Raw genomic sequence first — 22,535 nt, forward strand, 5'->3', positions numbered from 1 at the left:
TTCTTTGGTATTCCCTACCATTTTACGGAAACATATGTAATACAAACCACCTATGAATCTGATAAACAAGCTTTATTCTCTCAAGTTACTAATCATTGTTTGTAAAAAAATAAAAATAAAAATAAAAATAACAATGACTAACAGTTATTGATCCTCTAGCAAGCACCCAGCACTATTCGAAGTATTTTACATGTGTTAATGCATTTGATCAGTTCGGTAAGTCTCAGAGAGATTTTTTCATTTTATAAGTAAGGAAATTAGAGAGTCAATGAGGCAAAAAAGTTACTCAAGCTCACACAGATGGAAAGTACTGGGCTAAGATGTGACATGTGATGTTTGGCCCCACAGCCTATGCTCAGATGCACTGTGGTATGTGGCCCCTTTACTATTTGTTCCAGGTGATGGTTCCCTTCCCTCCCTTGGCCCCCATGACAACAATCTCTCCTGGCTCCTCATTCACCTTCCTAACCATCTCTTCTTCTTGCTTTTTCACATATCATCACTCTGTATCCAGTTTATAAACTGTTTATAACCCAAGTTTCTCTCCTTGACTTTCTTTTGTTTTCTATTCTGCTTCCCTCATCCACGTTCATTCTGCTTCCAGTCTCTTCCCCTTGTTCGCTGGCCCAGAGTTATCTTTCCAAAAGGCAAATGTGATCAGTTTATCCCTTCTGTCCCCAACTGCAGTTCTTCAATTGCTCTCCCTGTCTGACAGTGGCAGTTCTCATACGTGACTCACAGATCCCTGCTGGGGCTAGTTTATTCTGCTAGGGCCCACCCCACTGAATCTCCGTTTGCCTTAGTCATTGTCTATAACATGGTTAAAAGAAAATACAACTACTATACATGACTGTCTGGGACTTTTTTTTGGCATTAAGAAGAGTCTTCAATGTTAGGGAGCTTAGTAGATTCTGGCCTGTAGGACAAATACTTACCTCTTAACCAACCCTTTGCAATTTCCTGTGTGATCATGTCCCTGCCTCGCTTTTCACCACAAGTGATCCCACACACTGACATTTATACTCTACTCTTCAGCCATGTTGAGGTACTCATTGTCCACAGGACACATGATCCTCATTCTTGACATGCCCTTTCCCTATCTTCTGAGTGAAAACCTCTTCATCTTTTAAGACTTGATTCAAGAGCAAACTGCTCCTCCAAACCTTTCCTGAGCACCCAACCCCATCCGCCCCTGCAGAACTGACCAACTCCATTCTTTGTGCTCCAGTGGTAGCCAATGCAATCTCCCTCGGCAGCACTTAGCAAATTAAACAGCATTTAGTAAATCTGTAAAATTTTTCAGAGCAGGGACTGAGCCTTCTGTGTCCCTCTGACTCCAGTGCCTAGTCCAGTGTTACAAAATGTTTGTTGATTGTTAAAAGGAAAGTGAGTCCTTCAACCACAACAAATAAGCCTTTTAATATAAAATATGGTTCTGTTTGTTAATTTAACTAATAGTTTCTGAGTTCCTCTCATGTGTCAGGAGCTAGGCATAAAAAGTTAAAAGACTTTAAGGAGCTCCTAGTGTGGAAGACAGAAAGGAAATGAAAGTTCACATGTTAGGATGAGGTTAGGGTGTGTGGAATAACAGGGAAACTGATCAAGTATTTTCTCCAAGGAGTTCCCCTAAAGTCCAAGCTTGACCTAGGACAATAGGGACAATTAGCAGATGATAAAGTACCAGATCCCAAATAGCTTTCAGTGTTAGTACACAGCAAAAGTCAGTACCCAGTAGGTACTAGGTACTAGGACTCACACACCAAATCTAGCAGCCATCTGGTTTCCTATGCCTATGAGTAAAGAATGGATTTTACATTTTTAAATGTTAAATGTAAAAAAAATTAATCTTTACCTGAGAATAGTTGTGCAAAGTTTTGAGAACACAGACGGATATCACCAAAATGGCAGAGTGGAAGTAATCTGGCTTCACTTTCCCCTACAGAAAACCCAAAACAAATATCCACTGCTAAGACTATCACCAGCAACATCCTGGAACTCAAATCTGAGGCTGAGACATTACGCAGAGCCAGAGAGAAGTAAAAAACTCTGAGCCTCAGAAGAAAGAACGTCTCTATTTGCAATGCCCCTACCCAAATCTACTGAGGCACCACAAGTAGAAAATACTCCCCAGACTTGTGGTTTCTACCCTGGAGAAAGTGAGACTGAGGTGGACAGCCATTTTCCCCACTCTACTACCTTACATTCCCTGGCAGGAAAACTGCTTTTTACCTCAACCCATGGGAAGTATTCCAAGTGCCTATAGAGACAAAAATCCCTGAAAGCATCTAGGGATAAAGAGGGAAGGTGAGACTAGCAACTGCAGCCCATGAAACTCTGCTTTTTATCTCAGCCAAAGGAGATGCCAAATCAGTGTGGCTGTTCAACAGCACCACATTGTATGAGCACACTCCGTGGGTTTTCTGGGCACAAACCCCCTAGCTAGCTTTCCCGCAAAGCTAGAGTACCTTCTTGGGGCCCCTTACCCTCAATTCAGGATGGTCAGTACTTTGAGCGTTTCTAAGAGTCAAGGCAGACCTGGGCTTAATGTTCCATATAGTACTGAAAAGGAAGCAGTGATCTAGAATTAAGGAACTCAACAGGTGAATACAAATAACCTCTAAGCAAACATACCCTAGAAAGACCAGAAGAAGCCACTCTGCAAAGACTGGCATAAATAACTAATCCTTCAATGTAAAGCCATACATGTATGTCCACAAGAAACAGCAGCAAACAGGGAGCCATGACCTCTCCAAACAAACAAAGCAAGGAGCAAATGACCAACTCTAATGAGACGATGATGTGGGAGCTCTCAGATCAATAATTCAAAACAGTAGTTTAAGAAAACTCAGCCGACTCCAAGATAATACAGAAAAGCAATTCAGAAATTTATCAGTTTAAGAGATTGAAATAATTTTTAAAAAATCAAATGGAAATCCTGGAAATGAGAAATACATTTGCTGAAGTAAAAAATGAATTTGAGGCTTTAAAGAGCAGAATGAGTAAAGCAGAAGAAAGAATCGGTAATTTCAAAGACAGGCTATTTGAAAATACACAGAGGTGAAAAAAGGAAAAATGATGAAACGAAAAAATGTCTACAGAAAATGACCTCAGAAGAGCACATCTAACAGTCACTGGAGTTCAAGAGGGAGTTTAAAAAGAGCAAGATGCAGAAAGCTTGTTCAAAGAAAGTATATATAGTAAACATGAATAGAGCTAAGTGGAGAGATAGGCTGAAATACAGTAATAGCAGGGGATTTCAACACCCCACACTCACTAATAGACAGATCATCCAGACATGAAATCAACAAAGAAACATCAATGACAAACTAAACACTAGACCACATAGGTCTAAGTGACATTTATAGAACATTTTATCTAACAGCTGCAGAATACAAATAATTTTATTTTTCCTTTTTTTTTTTTTTTTTTTTTTTTTGAGACAGAGTCTCACCTGTCGCCCAGGCTGGAGTGCAATGGCACAATCTCAGCTCACTGCAGCCTCCGCCTCCTGGCTTCAGGCGATTCTGCTGCCTCAGTCTCCTGTGTAGCTGGGACTACAAGCGTGTGGTCACCACGCCCAGCTAATTTTTGTATTTTTAATAGAGACAAGGTTTCACCATGTTGGCCACGATGGTCTCGATCTCCTGACCTCGTGATCCACCCACCTCAGCCTCCCAAAGTGCTGGGATTATAGGCGTGAGCCACCGTGCCTGGCCTGACAAATTCTTTTCATCAGCACATGGAACATTCTCCAGAACTGACCACATATTAGGCCACAAAACAAGTCTCAACAAATTCAAAAAAGTAAAAATCATATCAAGTACCTTTTCTGATCACAATGGAATAAAACTAGAAATCAATAACAAGAGGAACTTTGGCAACTATACGAACACAGGAAAATTAAACATGCTTCTAATCAGTGGGTCAATGACATTAAGAAGGAAATTAAAAAAATTTTTGAAACACATTAAAATGGAAACCCAACATATTCAGTCTATGGAATACAGCAAAAGCCAATACATCAAATGCCTACATAGAAAAATAAAAAGCATTAAAATAACAAACCTAATGATACACCTCAAGGAACAAAAATAGCAAGAATAAATCAAACCCAAATTTTTTAGAAGGAAAGAAATAAGAAAAATCAGAGCATAAATAAATGACTGAGACTAAAAAACACAAAATATCAATGAAATGAAAAGTTCATTTTTTGAAAAGATAAACAAAATCAACTAACCTATAAAGAAAAAAAAAAGGAGAGAAGACCCAAATAAAATAATAAATGAAAATGGATATATAACAACTGATACCACAGAAATACGAAGGATTGTTAGAAACTATTATGAACATGTATATGCCAACATATTGGAAAACCTGTAAGAAATGAATAAATTCCTGCACATATACAATCTACCACGATTGAACCATGAAGAAATAGAAAACCTGAACAAACCAGTAATGAGTAATGAGATTGAAGCAATAATAAAAAGTCTCCATCAAAGAAAACCCTAGGACCTAATGGCTTTACTGTTGAATTCTACCAAATCATTGAATAATACCAATTCTACTCAAACTTTTTCAAAAAATTGACGAGGGAATACTTCCACACTCATGTGATGAGACCAGCATTACCTGACACCAAAACTAGACAAGAACACAACAAAAAACTACAGTCAGTATCTCAGATGAAGACAGATGCAAACATTCTCAAGAAAATACTAGTAAACTGAATACAACACACATTGAAAAGATTATTCAGCATGATCACGTGGGATTCAATCCAGGGATAGAAGAACAGTTCATATGCAAATGAGTAAATGTGATATATCTCATTAAGAAAGAACAAAAACTGTATGATCATTTTAATAGATGCTAAAAAAGCACTCAACAAAATTCAACATCCCTTTATGATAAAAATGCTCAGCAAACTGTGTATGGAAGGCACATACCTCAACACAAAAAAGGCCCATATCTCGCTCCTGCTTCTGCCATGTAAGATGCCTGATCCCCCTTTGCTTTCTGCCATGGTTGAAAGTTTCCTGAGGCCCTGCCCAAAGCAGGAACTGCTATGCTTCCTGTACAGCCTGCAGAATCATGGGCCAATTAAACCCCTTTCTTTGTAAGTTACCCAGTATCAGGTATTTCTTTATAGCAATGTGAGAACAGACTAACACACCAACCATTCCCAAATACATATTCCTGACCCAGGCTTTTCTCTCAAACTCCAGTCATGACTGCTGCACACTTACATATGGATTTTTCTATAGGAAGAGGGTGGGAACTAAGATTTATGAAGTGTCTACTGTGTGCTGCACACTAAATAGTATCTTAATGCATCAGGAATCATAGGCGGGAATGATGGAAAGAAATACCTACTCCCTTCTAGCTAATGTAAGCTGAAGGAGCTTGCCCAAAGTAGATGTGGGAGCTCTTAGGAGGGAAAGAAAGGCTGAGAACCACATACAGGCACCAAGATGCTCCAAAGGGTCTTGGGAGCAGGAGCTGTTTACAAGTCTCCTTAGGACACTATCTTTGCAATTTATGCACTCTGTTTTCAGTCTTTTATTCCTTTTGCTCATGACTCAAACTCTAGAGATGGGGGATCAAGTTGGGAAAGGTTGGATCATATATCTAGTCCTTGAAAAGGCAAGGTCACTCCTGCTAAAAGCCTCACCTGAGTGCATCCTATGCGGAGAGATTCTTCCCTAAAGAAAATCAAGCTGTTTTCACTCAAAGGTGGTAGACTGGAAGCTGGGTAGCCCCAAAGCACACATGGCCACCTTGAGAGTTGCTGTTACCACTACTTGACAGATGAGAAACTGAAGCTCCAGGGGTTTCTGTAAGATGCCAGGGTTGTGCCACCTCATCACTCTGCTGGCTGTCCTCCATGCTGCCCTGCCAGGCATCTCATGCTCCTCATCCTGCTCCTGTATTCCTCCCGTCTCTCTGTATCCCATCAGCCAGCCTTGAATGTATCTCCCTCCCTCCATCATGACTGCTCCTGCCTGAGCTGAGGCCCTAACAGGATCCACGACAGTGGCTTTTAACTTGTCTGCCTGCCTCTAGGTTCTTTTCTTCTTCCAGCATCCATTCACTTTGGTTGTATCATTAACTTGTTGAAATCTTTCAAAGGCTTAATGTCACCAATCAGATAAAATTTAAATTCTGTAGCATGAAAGGCAAAGAAAGCCTATGCTCACCTTTGCAAATTCATCTTTCATGATTCCCTGATACTCTCCAAAATATTCATTGCAGAGCTCTGGCCTGCTGGACACTTCAAGTGCCCCAACTGCTCCTTCCCTCTTTTCCTTGCTTTCTGTCAGGAATACCTTTCCCATCCTAGTTATCCTGGCGGTTCCTAAGCAACATCTAAAGCCCATGTCAATCCACCTTCACTAAGGAACTTCCTCTAATTTCTTCGGGCTCGGTACTTTTTGGTGTTTTCTGTATATAGCCACATATATATTGATAATGCTGCACTAGGATGAGTGGTTTACATATTTGTAAAAACAGTAGTGGTATTTAGTAGTACATATAATATTCATTGAAAATATTTTCTTTTCTTTTTGTTGTTTGAGATAGAGTCTCGCTCTGTCACTCAGGCTGGAGTACAGTGGTGCGATCTCAGCTCACTGCAAGCTCCGCTTCCTGGGTTCACGCCATTCTCCTGCCTCAGCCTCCTGAGTAGCTGGGACTACAGGCGTGCGCCATGACGCCCAGCTAAATTTTTTTTTGTATTTTTAGTAGAGACGGGGTTTCACCGTGTTAGCTAGGATGGTCTCGATCTCCTGACGTCGTGATCTGCCCGCCTCAGCCTCCCAAAGTGCTGGGATTACAGGTGTGAGCCACTGTGCCCAGCCAAAAATATTTTCTAAGCACTTACTATGTGCCAAGTACCATGGTAAATTCTTAATATGAATTACTCTTATTTAATCCCCACACTTCTACCTAAGAAATGGACGCTATGGCCGGGCGCGGTGGCTCACGCTTGTAATCCCAGCACTTTGGGAGGCCAAGGCGGGTGGATCACGAGGTCAGGAGATCGAGACCATGGTGAAACCCCGTCTCTACTAAAAAATACAAAAAAAAATTAGCCGGGCGTGGCGGCGGGCGCCTATAGTCCCAGCTACTCGGAGAGGCTGAGGCAGGAGAATGGCGTGAACCCGGGAGGCGGAGCTTGCAGTGAGCCGAGATTGCACCACTGCACTCCAGCCTGGGCGACAGAGCGAGACTCCGTCTCAAAAAAAAAAAAAAAAAGAAAAAAAAGAAATGGACGCTATTCAGGAAAAATAGCTAATGCATGATAGGCTTAATACCTAGGTGATTGGTTGATAGGAGCAGCAAACCACCATGGCACATATTTACCTGTGTAACAAGCCTGCACATCCACTCTGGAACTTAAAATAAAAGGAAGGAAGGAAGGGAGGGAGGGAGGGGAAAGGAAAGAAAGAAAAAAAAGGAAGGAAGGAGAGAGAGAAAGAATGAATGAAAGAAATGCTTATTATTATAATACCTATTTCACAGATGAGAAAACAGAGGTTAACTACCCTGTACGGGATGCAACAGTAAACAGTGGAGCCAAGATATAAGCCAGATAGTCTGACTCCAGAAGCCTTACCTGGAATCACTATGTGCTGCCCTCCCCTTTCCACTATCAGACTGCAAATGTTTCTTAGCTGTAGAAACCATGAACATTTGCACTTTCCCAGTTCAGCATCTAGCATAGAGCAGATAAGAAATATCTACTGAATGGTATATAAGGAAATACACTCATGGAAGATCGAATTCCTTTCTGCTTGATAGGGCTCAGATATGGTGCTGTCTGAGGGTGGAATCCTAAGGTGGAGGCAGCGACCACCTCTTGGGAACCTTTTCAATGTCACGGTTTGCACTCACCACAAGCTTTTTCCTGATAGCCTCTAGTTTTTCAGTAGCTGCAGCCAGTTCTAAGTTTGCTTGGGCTAATGCTTGGCGTTTTGGCTCCACATCACAGTAGACCTGAAAATTCATGAATTAATACAGATACAAAGAGGGTAAGTAATCATTCTATCCTAGATAGGATGGATGCTTTACAATTAAAATCTCTAATTCATCTAGCAATTTCTCTTTTTTTATTGAGATACGGTCTTCTCATGTTGCTCAAACTGGTCTTAAACTCTGGGGCTCAAGGGATCGTCCCACCTCAGCCTCCCAAAGTGCTGAGATTACAGGTGTATGCCACCATACCTGGCCTGTTATTTTTCAGACACGGTAACACCTAAAGGCAGAGCACAATCCACATAGCCTTCCACATTCTCTCTGGTCCACCATTATTTTACTTATTTAATCTGGACCTTAGAGTTACAAGTACTTGCATAAAATGCGATGTAAGTCAAACACCATTAGGATACTAAAATCCATTTGTCATAAAATGTGAAGATATTCCTCATATTACTAGAAATTGCATTGTGCAGGAACTATAGCCAACGTTGAGATCATGTCTAGCCTTTAAGGCAGAAAATAAGTGTGGAAAAATTCTCCACACAGAAAGGAGGGTGGGAGATATCCACACAACATCAACCACATTGTCACTTTCTTTTCTAAGTTCCCAGCCACCTTAAGCACATGTTGTTTGAATGGACCATCTGAGAATTTAGGTGATCAATTTTTTTCTGCTGGTGTGGAGAGAGGAAGGAAATTAAATTTTCTTTCCTATTTTATAGCAAAATAACACAGAATGCAGCCACAGTCAAGCTCTATGCTTGTCTTTTCACCTATTGTACGAATAGAAGATGGGGCTGAGACATTTTATTATGGAGAGAGGCTGTACATCAACCACAACCTGTCTAAACTCTTGCTTTATGAAGATTGCCACTAAAGAGAGAGAGATCAAGAGAGTCCTATCCCTGTGGGCCCCACAGTATAAAGGAAATAACCTGGCTTTATGAAAATTACTTTGGGAATTGAATTGACTACATTGATTTTTCTCAGTAATTCCATATTTGAATATAACATACAACCCTCTAAGACAAAAATGAGAGTTCTTCAGAGTTGTGGGCCATGCATTGTTCCCTTATTAGATCAAGTACTCAGCAAAGTGCTTGGGATACAGTTGGTCGGTGATAAATATTTGATAAATAAATGACTACATGAAATTATAATCTATCTCTACACTGCCCAAAAGTACAAATTTTAGATTAGATCACATATAGGCACAAAACTTACCTGTCATTAAAATACTAAAGCAAAGAAATGGTTATTTCCTCATCTCACTATGTCAACAATACAGATGGTGTGAGTATTTGCTTTGAGAGCAGGCGCTACATTTAATCTGATGTGAATTCAGATTTGCAGTTGTTTCAAGTCAACGTGAATTAAATATTTAAATGTAAATAAGTAAAATTCATATATGAGTTTTCATCTAATTACTTACTGCTCTTTAATCTAAAGTAGCCAATCACTCTGCCCAAAAAGATAGTTTCTAACATTTCAAATATCCTCCTGTAGAGAATTGTTTAACATGCTCATGTCTTATTCTTAGAACTACATATCCTTATTCAGAAAATCAAATAACAAATTTTACTCTTCTTGCTGACCTAGAAATTGATGTGTTTGCAGCCCTTTGTGGAGAACATCTGTAAACTATCAATTTAGGATTGATACCTCATAGAATTTAATGATGTTGATGACCCAGGCACACAGGCCAGCCGCTGCAAAAGATTTGGTTCGAATCAGGTTTGGATTAAACTCTGGGTCTTTCAAATACTGTTCATTCACCACTTTTAGACAGTTCTCTGGAATGTGCTCTTTGTCATAGTTAATTAATGCTTGCAAAAAATCATCAACCTGCAAAGCAAAAAGATTTATTGCAATGAACCCATTTTGGCTGCAGAGAAAATTCCAAGATCAAAAGTTAAAATCAGCTTTTAGGACTCACATTACAAAAGCAAAATTGGCAAGCTGCATTTATCCTACTGTTTGACTTTTTCAGTCTTTATAGTATGAAGTTAGAATTAGCAATGGACACTTTCAAAACCTCTTCTATCCCAGGGTAAAATATTCAGTCCCGGCACAGGAGGTATTCACATTTTGAAAAGAAAGGCAGAAAACAAAAAGCAAAAAACACACCAAAAAGCCCCTACGCTTCACCTTCCTATACATTAGTAACATTTTTCCAACCTAAGAAATCCATGTAATTTTCTCCCTCCTACACTTAACTGCTTTCATAATTTTGCAAATAATTAGCAAACTTCCACCTGCTGCTGGCATTGACTTAGGTATGCCATAACCCCAAGCTAACTTCCAACTTGGCAAACAAAAACTATAAGTCTAGAGAACATACACAGTAGATTACATTCAGCAACTATGAGGATTATTTCTTCTGACTTAAACATCTTTTGCTATTAAGCATAACCACAGTGCTGAAAACAGTATGGAAATTATCAGGATTTTCATCTTGCCGGGCTGGGCTGATACCTTTCCCATGAAGACTTTAGCTGCTTTCCAACTTCGGTCTTTGGGCACTCTTCCCCGAGGAGCCAGAAGGACCATCACGGCTGCAGTAACATTGGTAACTGCAATGGGGGGGTTGGGAAAGGCTTTCAGTTCACTGAGGTTGACCTGAAGAAAAGCACACAGAAACATGTACACAGACAGGATTAGGGGAAGCTTGGAGAAGCTCCGTAAGTTGCCAAGCTAGTCTTTAGTGGCCTCCCACTTCTCCTTATCAAACCAGTCTCAATTTGGCAATTCTTTGCCACCTGGGGACTCCACCTTGGAACTCCAGGAGGTTCAATTCTTGCTGGGCACTGCTCTGATACTCTGGAGACATCACTGCCCTTTCTTGCCTCCAAGAAAAATGATCTAGGCTGGGCGCGGTGGCTCACGCTTGTAATCCCAGCACTTTGGGAGGCCGAGGCGGGCGGATCACGAGGTCAGGAGATCGAGACCATGGTGAAACCCCATCTCTACTAAAAATACAAAAAATTAGCCAGGCGTGGTGGCGGGCGCCTGTAGTCCCAGCTACTCGGAGAGGCTGAGGCAGGAGAATGGCATGAATCCGGGAGGCAGAGTTTGCAGTGAGCCGAGATTGCGCCACTGCACTCCAGCCTGGGCGACAGCAAGACTCCGTCTCAAAAAAAAAAAAAAAAAAGAAAAAGAAAAATGATCTATATATCTATATATCAGTCCTGCAGAGCCCTGCTCACTGAGGCCAGGATACACACACACACACACACACACACACACGCGTGTGTGTGTATATGTTGTAAGATATTTATAGGTTCTATCCCACTATGTAATAGATTTGCATTTTAACCAAGCCCCTCCCAGACACATAATTCCTTAATTCAGTGTCTCTTAGGTTTGTTTTTCTGTCTTACATGTATAAGAAAGAAATATCTTCCATTACACTACAGGAACTCTCAACTAGGAGAGGGCCAAGATAGGCTGAACTTTCTTCTCTACTCCTTTATCTCCTCAGGTCATACCATTGATTAATCCAACAGATGATATTAATAGTATACATTATATGTATCAGGGCGAATACTTTGAGGCAGGTAATAGCACATATAAGAAGCTCATGTAGGCTTATGATATTTAATACATGATTTGAAAAACAAAAACAACAACCGGGTATTTCCTGTGATACTTTATGTGCTACATAATGCACACTTGCTTATAAAACCTTATCAAATGTTGAACCTGATTCTGCTCCCTTATCAGAAGCTGCCTATTTATTTGGTATATGATTACAAAAATGGAAAGAGAGTGAAAGCAAGAACAAAACCGAAGTCTTAAAATATGCTAATAAGAATTGAGAGCTGGCTAACCAAGATTCTTTCATAATTTGTAAATATATACAGCTTTGTATTTTAAGTGGAGATATTTTGCCTGAGAAAACAGGAATTATTCAGAGAAAAATTTGCAAATTTAGAGAAACACAATAAAGAAAAGAAATACTCCATTACTCAGAGACAACCAATTACTCTTACTTTTTGCCAATCTTTTTCTGTGCACATATTCTTACCAAAAGAATTAGTCATATAAAATACTCTATTTTATAATCTGCTTTATTCATTTAATATATCATGGTTAATGTGTCACATTGCTAATTAGCATTTAACAATATTATTTTAACGGCAGCAGGGTACTTGAATGTGTAATAATCAGAGTTCTATCACGGTACGTTTCCATTTAAAATTTTTCAGCTTGATGGAAATACTCTAAGAAATACCCACGTAAGTATCTCTTTAGTCACAGTCAAAATTATTTTCTTCCAAAAATACTTAGAAAACGAATTCAGTATTTCTGTGAAGAAAGTGAAAATCTCGATTCTTTCCTTTTTGAAATGGAATCTTAAGAATCTCAGGCCCAGTGATTTCCTGAGCTCTCCCCAGAGGTCTGGGAGAAAACCCCAGGATGAGATTAGCTGCAGGCTCTTAAAAGAACATTGCCCCCCATTTCACTTTCCCTAACAATATGCTTGTGATGAACACAGATTACTTTCTCTTATAAGAATCTGAATGCTTACGGAGGTTTCACCAACAACATGAAGCTTGAAGAAATGGTGGGGACCAAACCTAGGTATCTTTGCTCCCACTGTTCTTTCCATGAGGGTCTCTCATCAATGCTACTCTTTATATTCCAGAGGAAATGAAGAATCCTTCGCCTAGTTCTTAAAGCAACACATGATATGAAAAATTGGATTTGGGTCAAATCCAGTTACCAACAATCCAGTTGCCTTTCCTAAGAGTATAAATCCCATACTGTTGGAAATATTCAAAAGGAGACTGCTTATTGAGGTGCTGTAGAACAGGGTCCTAGATGGGGAAAAGAAGTTGAACTATAATGACAACCTCAAAGGTTTGTTTCAACTTTAATATTTCATGAGTGTTTCTTTCCTTTTAAAATACTTTTTGGCTGTATGGGCTACTCTCTCAGCTCAGTTATTCAAACTCTAATAACCTTTAAATATTACTTTGAGGAAACTCAGGGACCAATAAATCATCTTTACCCTGTTGAGTGTATTGAGTGCAGCTGTAGCAGCCACCAGTGCAGGCTCAGCCTTGAGTAAGTCAGCTTCACATTCTCTCTGTTTCTGGAACACTTCAGTCTGAATGGCTGTCACCTAATTAGAGAGGAAAAGCACACAAACCCGTATAAAGTATTATCACAGATATCTCCAAAGAAAAATGGAGGTTGACTCAGATGCACTGTTAAATAATTGATTTCTCTGTACTTTGAACAGGTGAGGAATTTGTTAAACAGACGAATTTTCCTTTAGACACAGTATATATACAAAGTTTTGTAAATGTAAAAAACACACAGTAACAAATCTCAACATAAATGGATTCAAGTTCCAAAATGCTCCAAGAAAAGCTTTGACTAATTTAATTATAAGGTTCCACTAATAGTAAAAGCAAGATTAAGTGATTCATCTGTTCTTCAGTTTTCTTTTTCAGAGAGTCCTGGATTAACACACATCTGGGCTAGCTTAGTAACCTAGACCACAAAATATTCTTGCTAGGATTCTCTAATTTTTGCTAACTTTTGCTTAGAAGCCATGTTGGCTATTCCTAAAGAACAGATTTGAAGCTCTTTTGATCAACTGGCTAGAAGATATTCTATTCTGTGGTCATGGATTGCATGCCTAACTATAAATAAAATTTTAGTGAAGACTCATTACTGGTTTCTCCACGGACATGGTAAGAAACCACAGATGCAAGAGCCCACATCTGCCTTTGGTATTGGAACAATAACACTGATACCCACTCTTCTCTTGTGGATCCAGTGGCACCTCTTCCTAGGACACAGAGGGTGCTGCATCAGCCTTCTGACATGATATATAATATAGAGGAAAGTCATGCTGGTAAACTTGAACCAAACCAAAATGAGAAGACAGGGCGGGGGTGGGAAGTGGCTTATCCTCCTCTCCTTAAGATACCTATAGAATCTGAAAGGCCAGGAAGAGTGAATTTTTAGTCCTCAGTAATTTGAGTTTCAAAGCTGTGGCACTGGGCACCAGGATCTAGCCACCATGGGAGATGGTTCCCATGGTGATGGTGATTGTGGAATATAAAGTGTGAACAAAAGTACATTTCTTCAGATGTGTTTGAAATGAACAGGTTTAACTATACCATAAAATTAAACACTGCTCACAACAAATTATGTTGTCTACTACAGCTTTATTAGCAATAATTACCCTTCTCCTGATTAACCATTATTTTGCTGTGTACTGTACCTTTTATGAACATAATTGTTTCGGGGCAGATATGTGGCCTCCTGCTAATACACACAGCTATCGTTAATGTAAATAGGAAAACCCTGCTTGCTTACTGAGAACTACTCCAAAACCACAACCCTCAAAAGCTGCCAAGAATGGACCATGACAATTTTCTATATGCTACAGAACACTGCTACAGGTAAAAGAGTTTATGTGAGTGAAGGAGTTATCACCTCAGGTTTATTTATTTTCCATAAGGATGCAGTGAATCTATAAATGCTGTTTGTTACCATTTATAATGGCATCATTAAAAAAATCATTTTAAATTGGACTCAGGATCATAGATTTTTGGTACTGGATAAAACCTTAAAGAGTACTTCTTTTAAGTGCTCGCTTTTTTTTTTTTGGGGACAGTTTCGTTCTGTCACCCAGGCTGGAGTGCAGTGGCATGATCTCGGCTCACTGCAACCTCCGCCTCCTGGATTCAAGTAATTCTCCTGCCTCAGCCTCCCAAGTAGTTGGAATTACAGGCATGCACCACTACACCCGGCTGATTTTTTATATTTTTAGTAGAGGGGCTTCACCATGTTGGCCAGGCTGGTCTTGAACTCCTGACCTCAAGTTATCCACCTGCTTCAGCCTCCCAAAGTGCTGAGATTACAGGCATGGGCCACTGCGCCTTGCTAAAGTGCTATTTCTATCAGCCTAGGAGCTGCTACTCTTTTCTGACTCCTTTACTATTAATGGAGTATTTTTCCTTTAGGTAATTTTTATAAACAAAACAATCTTGAACATTAAATAAAAACTCACTCATACAAATGAAGAAAATTCTCAGGTTGGTCAACTTATTTCTCATTCTCAATACCTTTTACCCTAAGGTGCAACAATACTAGAAGAGTGAAAATTCTGTATATCTCAGTAAGCTGGTTAGCCAGTGTACAATTTCCTTTGCCCAAATGCTCCTAGGCAGTGGTCAGCAAGGCTCAACCTATAAAACACGAGAAGAGTTGCATGGAGTGCCTAGAGAGCGTGCTTTCCCCTTACCACTGTAAGTTAAAGCAGGAATTTGGAGACAGTTTCACCCTTGGGTAGACTAGAAATTCTCTGCCTTGCGTTAGTCAACAGCCCCTTGCAGATGTTCTTAAGACTTAGTGGTAATCATAGGGAGAGAATAAAGAGAACGAGGTCCCAATAACTGCTTGTTATGAGCTATATTGTGTCCACCCAAAATTCATATGTTGAAGACCCAAGGTCACCATGTGACTGTATCTGGAGACAAGGCCTTTACCAGGTGATCAGATTAAACTGGGGTCATTAGGGTTAGCCCTAATCCAAACTGACTGGGGTGAGAAGTTTGGACACACACAAGAGACATCAGCAGAAGTAATCACAGAGAAAAGATCATGTGATGACACAGCAAGAAGGCAGCCATATGCAAGTCACAGAAGGAGAAACCAAACTTGCCAATACTTTGATCTTGGACTTCCAGCCTCCAGAACTTGGAGAAAATAAACTTCTACCGTTTAAGCCTCCCAATCTCCCAAAAATACCTCATGTGGTATTTTTGTCATGGCAGCCTTAGCGAGCTGATACAGTGCACTTATCTGCCTCTGGATTATAAGAATTTCCTTATGATCCTCTAAAACCCAGGCCCACCCACATTCAGAACAGAAACACACACAAAAACTGATAGCAATTCCAAATCAAGACTGATGCTCAACTTTTGAAGAGATGATATTAGCGCTTCAATTTAGAAGGTGCCTCTCTACTCATGAAGGTTTACACTCTACTCAAGGGAGAACACAGTTTGAAAGCAATCAGAGAATTCTTAGCATCTTAGAATTTGGAGCTGAGAAGCCAAACAAAGGTGGAAGAAGAACTAATTTTCACAGGCTTGATGATGCCTGTGTGACTTGGAAGTCACTGCTGGCAATGCCAGTGGTTCGATCGCCCTTGATTACCTTATAGATTTGAAGCAATGATTTCAACCTCCTTCTCTACATGGGCTGTCAAGGTTCATGGCAAGACATTCTCTAACCCCAACATTTGTTTAGTCATATTAAATGTGGCTGTGTACTTAGTGAGCTACGCAGCATTACTTTTAAATTACTGCGCATGTTTGAAGACTTGAGACCCCAATTTCATAGGACCAGAAACAGTCCACATTCATCCCCTTTAGTATGGCATAGCATAGTATCTAGCACATTGCTGAACATATGACAAATGTGAACCCACAGCATGGACTCAGGTGTTGATGAATTTCTAGATGCTTTCTAGTTTAATTACAAAAGAACTTTCTTCCATGAATACCCAATTTATGATAGTTTCTTCCCACCATCACGCCTCTCTACTGGATTTCATCAGAGCACCTATCTCGAAATATCCAGCTTCTCAATGTGTTACTTATCTCATGTTGGTCTTTTCCATTCCAGTGTAATCTACATGAGAGCACCCTGCTTGTCAAATATCCCTAATAGTCTACAACACTGCCTGGTGACAAAATAGATGTTCAGTTAATATTTGTTATTTATAATTAAATTAAGCTCCATGGATAAAATGAAAATGTTTAGAAGTTTTATTTTTATGTCTTGGTATGGATTAAACATAAAAAGTAGTATGTCCCCTCTTTGTGTTTGAAGAACTTCACTAAACAACCTCTCAGATGAGTTCTAATTTGCTAAAACTTCTTTCTCTTTTTATGAGGGTAATTTTTCCTTAGGAATTCAAATGTAAAAATGCAAAAAAAAAAATCTCTAGAGTATTTATATTTTAAGTTTCCAGAAAGTATCTGTGATGATGATAGGTTATGATATAATAACTACTAGAACATCACACGTTTGTGTAATGCCTGAAAAATATTCCCTGGGTAGAATTAGCTAATGGTGATTGTATCATGTGTGATACCTAATTGCTCAATGGAATAATATACTTTGTCTTTTTTGCCCCTCTTTTATGGAGAATGGGGTCTCATTATGTTGTCCAGGCAGGTCTCGAACTTCTGGGCTGAAGCTATCCTCCTGCCTCTGCCTCCCTAAGTGCAGGGATTACAGGCCACTGTGCCCAGCCCAGTATATACTTTTAAGGACATTCTCCACTTATCTGAAACTCAACAGAAACATTTACAACTCAAATTAGGAATTATATGCCCGCCGATCACATAGGGCATGCCAAGTGTGCCTTATCTTCAATTTTAAATGCCATAATCTTATTTCTTAAAACTATCTTTTTAGAGTTTTGATGTTCAATATACTTTTCAAGTCTTTAGTTGTGCAAGGAAAACATGCTCAATACGTATTGGAAAAAAAAAGAAAATCAACTCAATTGTATATGAACGGCAACACCACTGGAAAAACTCAAATATTTTCCGGTAACATAAAATACAAGAAAAATGGGATAATCACTACTGATTCAATGGCTGTGAGAATGTTAGCAACTTATAACTTTTTATTAATTAGGCCCCGATTATACTTTTTTGTCTAAAATAAGAATTTTTTACCTTACACATATACACTCAATTTTTAAACAAATATGTACTAAAATTTTTCTGTTTACTATGGTATTTCTTTTGAGAAATCAGATGTACAAAACTGTGTCTTCCATTTGTAGCTGACGTTTTGGTAAAAGAAGATGACAAAAGACATCGTATTTATTTCAGAATTGCTAGAAACCTGAGTAGAAAGAAAGCAGAATCTATATAATCTTAAAAGGAATTATTTCCAACAATAAAACATAATACAGAATGCCAGGGCCTCGATCGAATCAAAAAGAACAAATTTAGCTTAGGACTTAATAATAAGCTCCAGTTGTATTATTAAAATGCAAAATTTGAAAACCATCTTGCAAAGTGACGGAATGGGCTTTGTTAACAATTGAGTTGTTCAATTTGCCTAAAAAGTGGAAACCTTTAAAAACCTCAGAGGCGACTTCCTGACCTTTACTGTATTACAAATAGGCCTGATGTTCAAGATCCGCATCCATTATATGCTTGAATGAGCTCAGTATTTATTGTTCTTTCATATCATTAAAAGAGCTAAAAGGTTGGGGAAATGCATAATGTAAAGAAAGGTCAAGTGGTAATCATGGTGTGAAATGCTGTTACATGTGTAACTATAATAATGCTTTAGACTTTATGTTCCCTGGAGAGGAAGTTGTTCAAAATTGTTCACCTACCAAGGTTTATTTTGTGCTAAATATAGCTCAGCACTCTAAATGGTGGAATTAGCCTGACCTTTCGCTCCTCAGCATCAGCGATGGTCTTTTCCCGGCTCACTTTCTCCGTCTGAAGGCCGATCTTTGTGATCAGAGCTTCGGCATCATGATTTCTCAGTTGCAACTCGGCTTCTTGAGAGGCAAGTCTGGCTTTTAGATCTCCCACCTAAAGCAAACGTCATTATTCTTACGTCACTGGCCTTGTTCACAACAAATCCCAGATAGAGCTTATTGGTGGGAATGAATTCAGGGATCCCTAACAATTTGTATCTTGCATCTGTCTCTACCCTGATTTTCACTGTCTTCTGATTTGCAAAAAGGCAACCACGTTGTTTTTCTCCATATAAGAACAAACAGAATAATATTTTCCAAGGATTTTGCAGGAAATATAATTAATTTTTGTCAGTACTAACAGGTTGAGTACGGAAGTTGCTCTTCCCTCTGTCTGACCACATGCTCCTTTACCCACGTCTGCTTTTGGGTCCTAGGCAGCTCCGGCTCAAGGAAGCAGAGGTCATGGGAAGACATACTTGGTGATGAGCTGGAAGAACTATGCCTCTCACTCTCCAGCAGAAGGTTGCTGGAGGCTTCAGTAAGTTGAAGACATGAATGCTCCTTGCCTGACTGCAGATTGGCTGCATATTAAAATGCCCACTGATAGGTCTCACCTCTTCCCACCAAACAGAAAATGGCCTTCTTGATTTTTTTCACCTCATTTATGATCGTGAAGCTAACCCAATATTCAACTTAATACCTACTAAGAAGAGCAAACTGTGTGTTTGAGGTATTAGTATGCTGCGGCCAAAACTCAGTGAGCTTCAGGGGCATACATGTCTTCCATCGGTCCGTCACTAAATAACCTTACTCAGCTCTTGGAGAACTTAGCCTTCCAAGGAATCCATAAATTCATCTGCTAAAAAGAACTGTCCATTTTTTTCAGTTATAATTTCATTAGGTTCAGAAGGCATTACTAGGTTCCTCAGTTTGAGGATCATGTAACTAAAAGCAGAAATGAGGTACTAGAGAAAAAAACATGACTCAGTTCTCAGAAATATCTGAAAGCAGCTTTATACGTCACAATAATTATCTCTCCATTGTACTTCTTTTCCAAAAGTATAAATATTACCACTAAAAAATCATAGCAGCAAAGAACAATCATAACCATTTACATTTATTTTAACTCAATTGCTAAAGACATTTCAGTGGTTTCATCTTGTGGAACGACGTCCCATTACTATATCCAAGTAATCTTGTAGTTTCCACCCAATGCAGTATATTCACACTGTATCTAAAAAGCATGATTACTACTGTGGCTACTACTTGTACTATTATAGATTAAGCTATGACTGATTTTTCAGCCTGTCTATAAATTCAGGGTAACTTTGCATAGTGACATGCTTCTCAGTTCTTTTTAGCCATAAGAAACTAGTATTAGGTTAGGCCATAGTCAAAAGAATCATCCATCAGGAAAATTCAAGTAAAACCACCATATCACTACATGCCTATTAGAATGGTTAAAATAAATATTAGTGATGCCGCCAAATTATTGCAAGGAAGCTGACAAACTGGCTCTCTCATACACTGCTGGTAGTAATGTATAATGTCACAGCCATTCTGGAAAGAATTTGCCTGTTTTCTATAAATGTAAACATGCAAGTACCACACAATTCAGTAATTTCATTTTTGGTCATTTGTGGATTTATGCCTACAAAAAAAAAACCTGTACATGAGTATTCATAACAGCTTTATTTATAATAGCCAAAACCCAGAAATAACCCAGATGCCCTTCAGTGGTTGAATGGTTAAATTATGCTACCTTCATTCTGTGGAATACTGCTCAACAATAAAAAAAGGACAAATTATGGATACACCCAATACCTTGGTTGGATCTCAGGGGAATTATGCTGAATGAAGAAAACCAATACCCAAAGGTTACATATTTGTATAGCATTTTTGAAATGACAAAATTATAGACATGGAGAATAGATTAGTGATGGCCAGGAACTAGGATTCAGGAGGTGGGGAAGAAGTGGGGGGTAACGTAGGTATGGTTATAAAATGGCAACATGGGATCTTTCTGTAGATGGAAGTTTTCTGTGTCTTGACTGTGTTAGTGAGTACCCAGACTTACATGTGACAAAACTGCATAAAACTAAACACACACACACACACACACACACACACAAGTAAAACTGGAAATCTGAATAAGGTCTGTGGATTGTACCAATGCCACTTTCCTGGTTTTGGCATTGTATTAGTTATGCAGGATGCTACCATTGAACCTATAAGCTGTGACAGGGACCTCCTGTCACAGTTCTCCAGTTCTCCATGTAGGAAACCATCCCCTTCTTATAACCGACTTATTTCTAAAACTGCCATGTAGCTATTGAATATTCCAACTACTTTTTTGATATTAAGAGCATTCCATGCACAAATACCTAATGAAAAGAAATCACTGTCAGTCTTTCCATCTAGACTTCATGTGTCAATCAAGATGTCTTGCGTCTTTACAGACTTCCTGCCTGTGGTTCTTACTAAGTGGGAGTAAAGAGACCCAAGCAGACCTGGACTTGGCAGACATAGTGAATTGGCCCTCCCGTCTCTTTCTCCTCGCCCATCCCCCTGACTCATCAATATGTAACTGAGGTGACTATTAAAAAATCACAGTCTCTCTCTTCTTTTTTCCTATGGCTGAGATGCTGCCACCACTATGTTTTGTAATTTCTTCTGAATCTATTATCATCTCAAAATACAAATAAAGCAAAAAGAATCACCCAAGAGACTAGGACAAAACTGTGTTATTTCAAGCCCTAATTTCAGTTTCTAAGGAAGCTGTTAGCTCTGAAATATTCAAAGTGACTGAAGCCGTGGAAGCAAGGCTTTCTCTATGAAGAAAGGTCACTAGGACGATCTGTGATGATCTAAGCTGACATCTAGAGGGAGGTTATTTGGCTATAAAAGGGGCTTATAGCTTTACTGTAAAGAATGAACATTGCTAATGTTTTCAGATGACATGGCATTCCTTAAGGCAGACCTTTAGAGGATACATGCCCCAATATACAAGCTCTCCACACAACCTGATCTTACGCTTTATGGCTCTCCAGTTCTCCATGTAGGAAACCATCCCCTTCTTATAACCAACTTATTTCTAAAACTGCCATGTAGCTATTGAATATTCCAACTACTTTTTTGATATTAAGAGCATTCCATGCACAAATACCTAATGAAAAGAAATCACTGTCAGTCTTTCCATCAAGACTTCATGTGTCAATCAAGATATCTTGCGTCTTTACAGACTTCCTGCCTGTGGTTCTTACTAAGTGGGAGTAAAGAGACCCAAGCAGACCTGGACTTGGCAGACATAGTGAATTGGCCCTCCCGTCTCTTTCTCCTCGCCCATCCCCCTGACTCATCAATATGTAACTGAGGTGACTATTAAAAAATCACAGTCTCTCTCCTCTTCTTTTTTCCTATGGCTGAGATGCTGCCACCACTGGAACGGTCCAGGATGGTACCCCATTTGCTTTTAGCTCTGTCATTTGGGAAAACAACCCTTTAAGTATGGCAGAAGCACTTATTTCTTTGCTAAGGATGCCCCCACAGTATTGAAAAGCTCAGTTTGGGTGACAACACTATCATTTCCTGATAGTGGGCAAAGTCAACAGGTTCAGTTGGGGATGGCATTCAAAGGGATATAAATGCTTTGTGACACAGAGCTCCTTCCTTGTCTTATTTAGCACAACAGGACTCCAGGGAAAATCTTTCTTATGGAAAGGGGTCTTGATTTAAATGAGACAGAAGAGGATAGACAGATAGAAGAAAACTGACATGGAGAGGGGCAAAAGACAAGAAAGTAAAATAAAGTGTGAATAAAAAGAAACAGGAAAGACAGGCTTTTCTTTTTTTTTTTTTTGAGACAGGGTCTCGCTCTGTTGCTCAGGTTGGAGTTCAGTGACCTACTCAGCACACTGTAACCTCAAACTCTTGGGCTCAAGGGATCCTCCTGCCTCAGCCTTTCAAGTGGCTGGGTCTACAGGTATGCGCCACCACGCTCGGCTCATTAAAATTTTTTTTTGTAGAGATTGGGTCTCATTTTGTTGTCCAGGCTGGTCTCAACTCCTGG

At 39.4% G+C, this 22,535-nt stretch overlaps 1 protein-coding gene across 1 annotated transcript in view; it reads right to left on the bottom strand.

The window, feature by feature from the left end:
- The window catches only part of DNAH11 (dynein axonemal heavy chain 11), a 366,891-nt gene that overhangs the window by 103,807 nt on the left and 240,549 nt on the right, over nt 1–22,535 (bottom strand). Inside the window, exons 57-61 of the mRNA XM_055272477.2 lie at nt 18,432–18,578; nt 12,995–13,108; nt 10,456–10,599; nt 9,643–9,825; nt 7,897–7,998 (exon numbers count right to left, since the gene is read on the bottom strand). Coding sequence (XP_055128452.1) covers nt 7,897–7,998; nt 9,643–9,825; nt 10,456–10,599; nt 12,995–13,108; nt 18,432–18,578 — 690 coding nt within the window. The remainder of the gene's footprint in view (nt 1–7,896; nt 7,999–9,642; nt 9,826–10,455; nt 10,600–12,994; nt 13,109–18,431; nt 18,579–22,535) is intronic.

Source organism: Symphalangus syndactylus, chromosome 3, assembly GCF_028878055.3.
Source record: "Symphalangus syndactylus isolate Jambi chromosome 3, NHGRI_mSymSyn1-v2.1_pri, whole genome shotgun sequence".
NCBI classification, from domain to species: Eukaryota; Metazoa; Chordata; class Mammalia; order Primates; family Hylobatidae; genus Symphalangus; species Symphalangus syndactylus.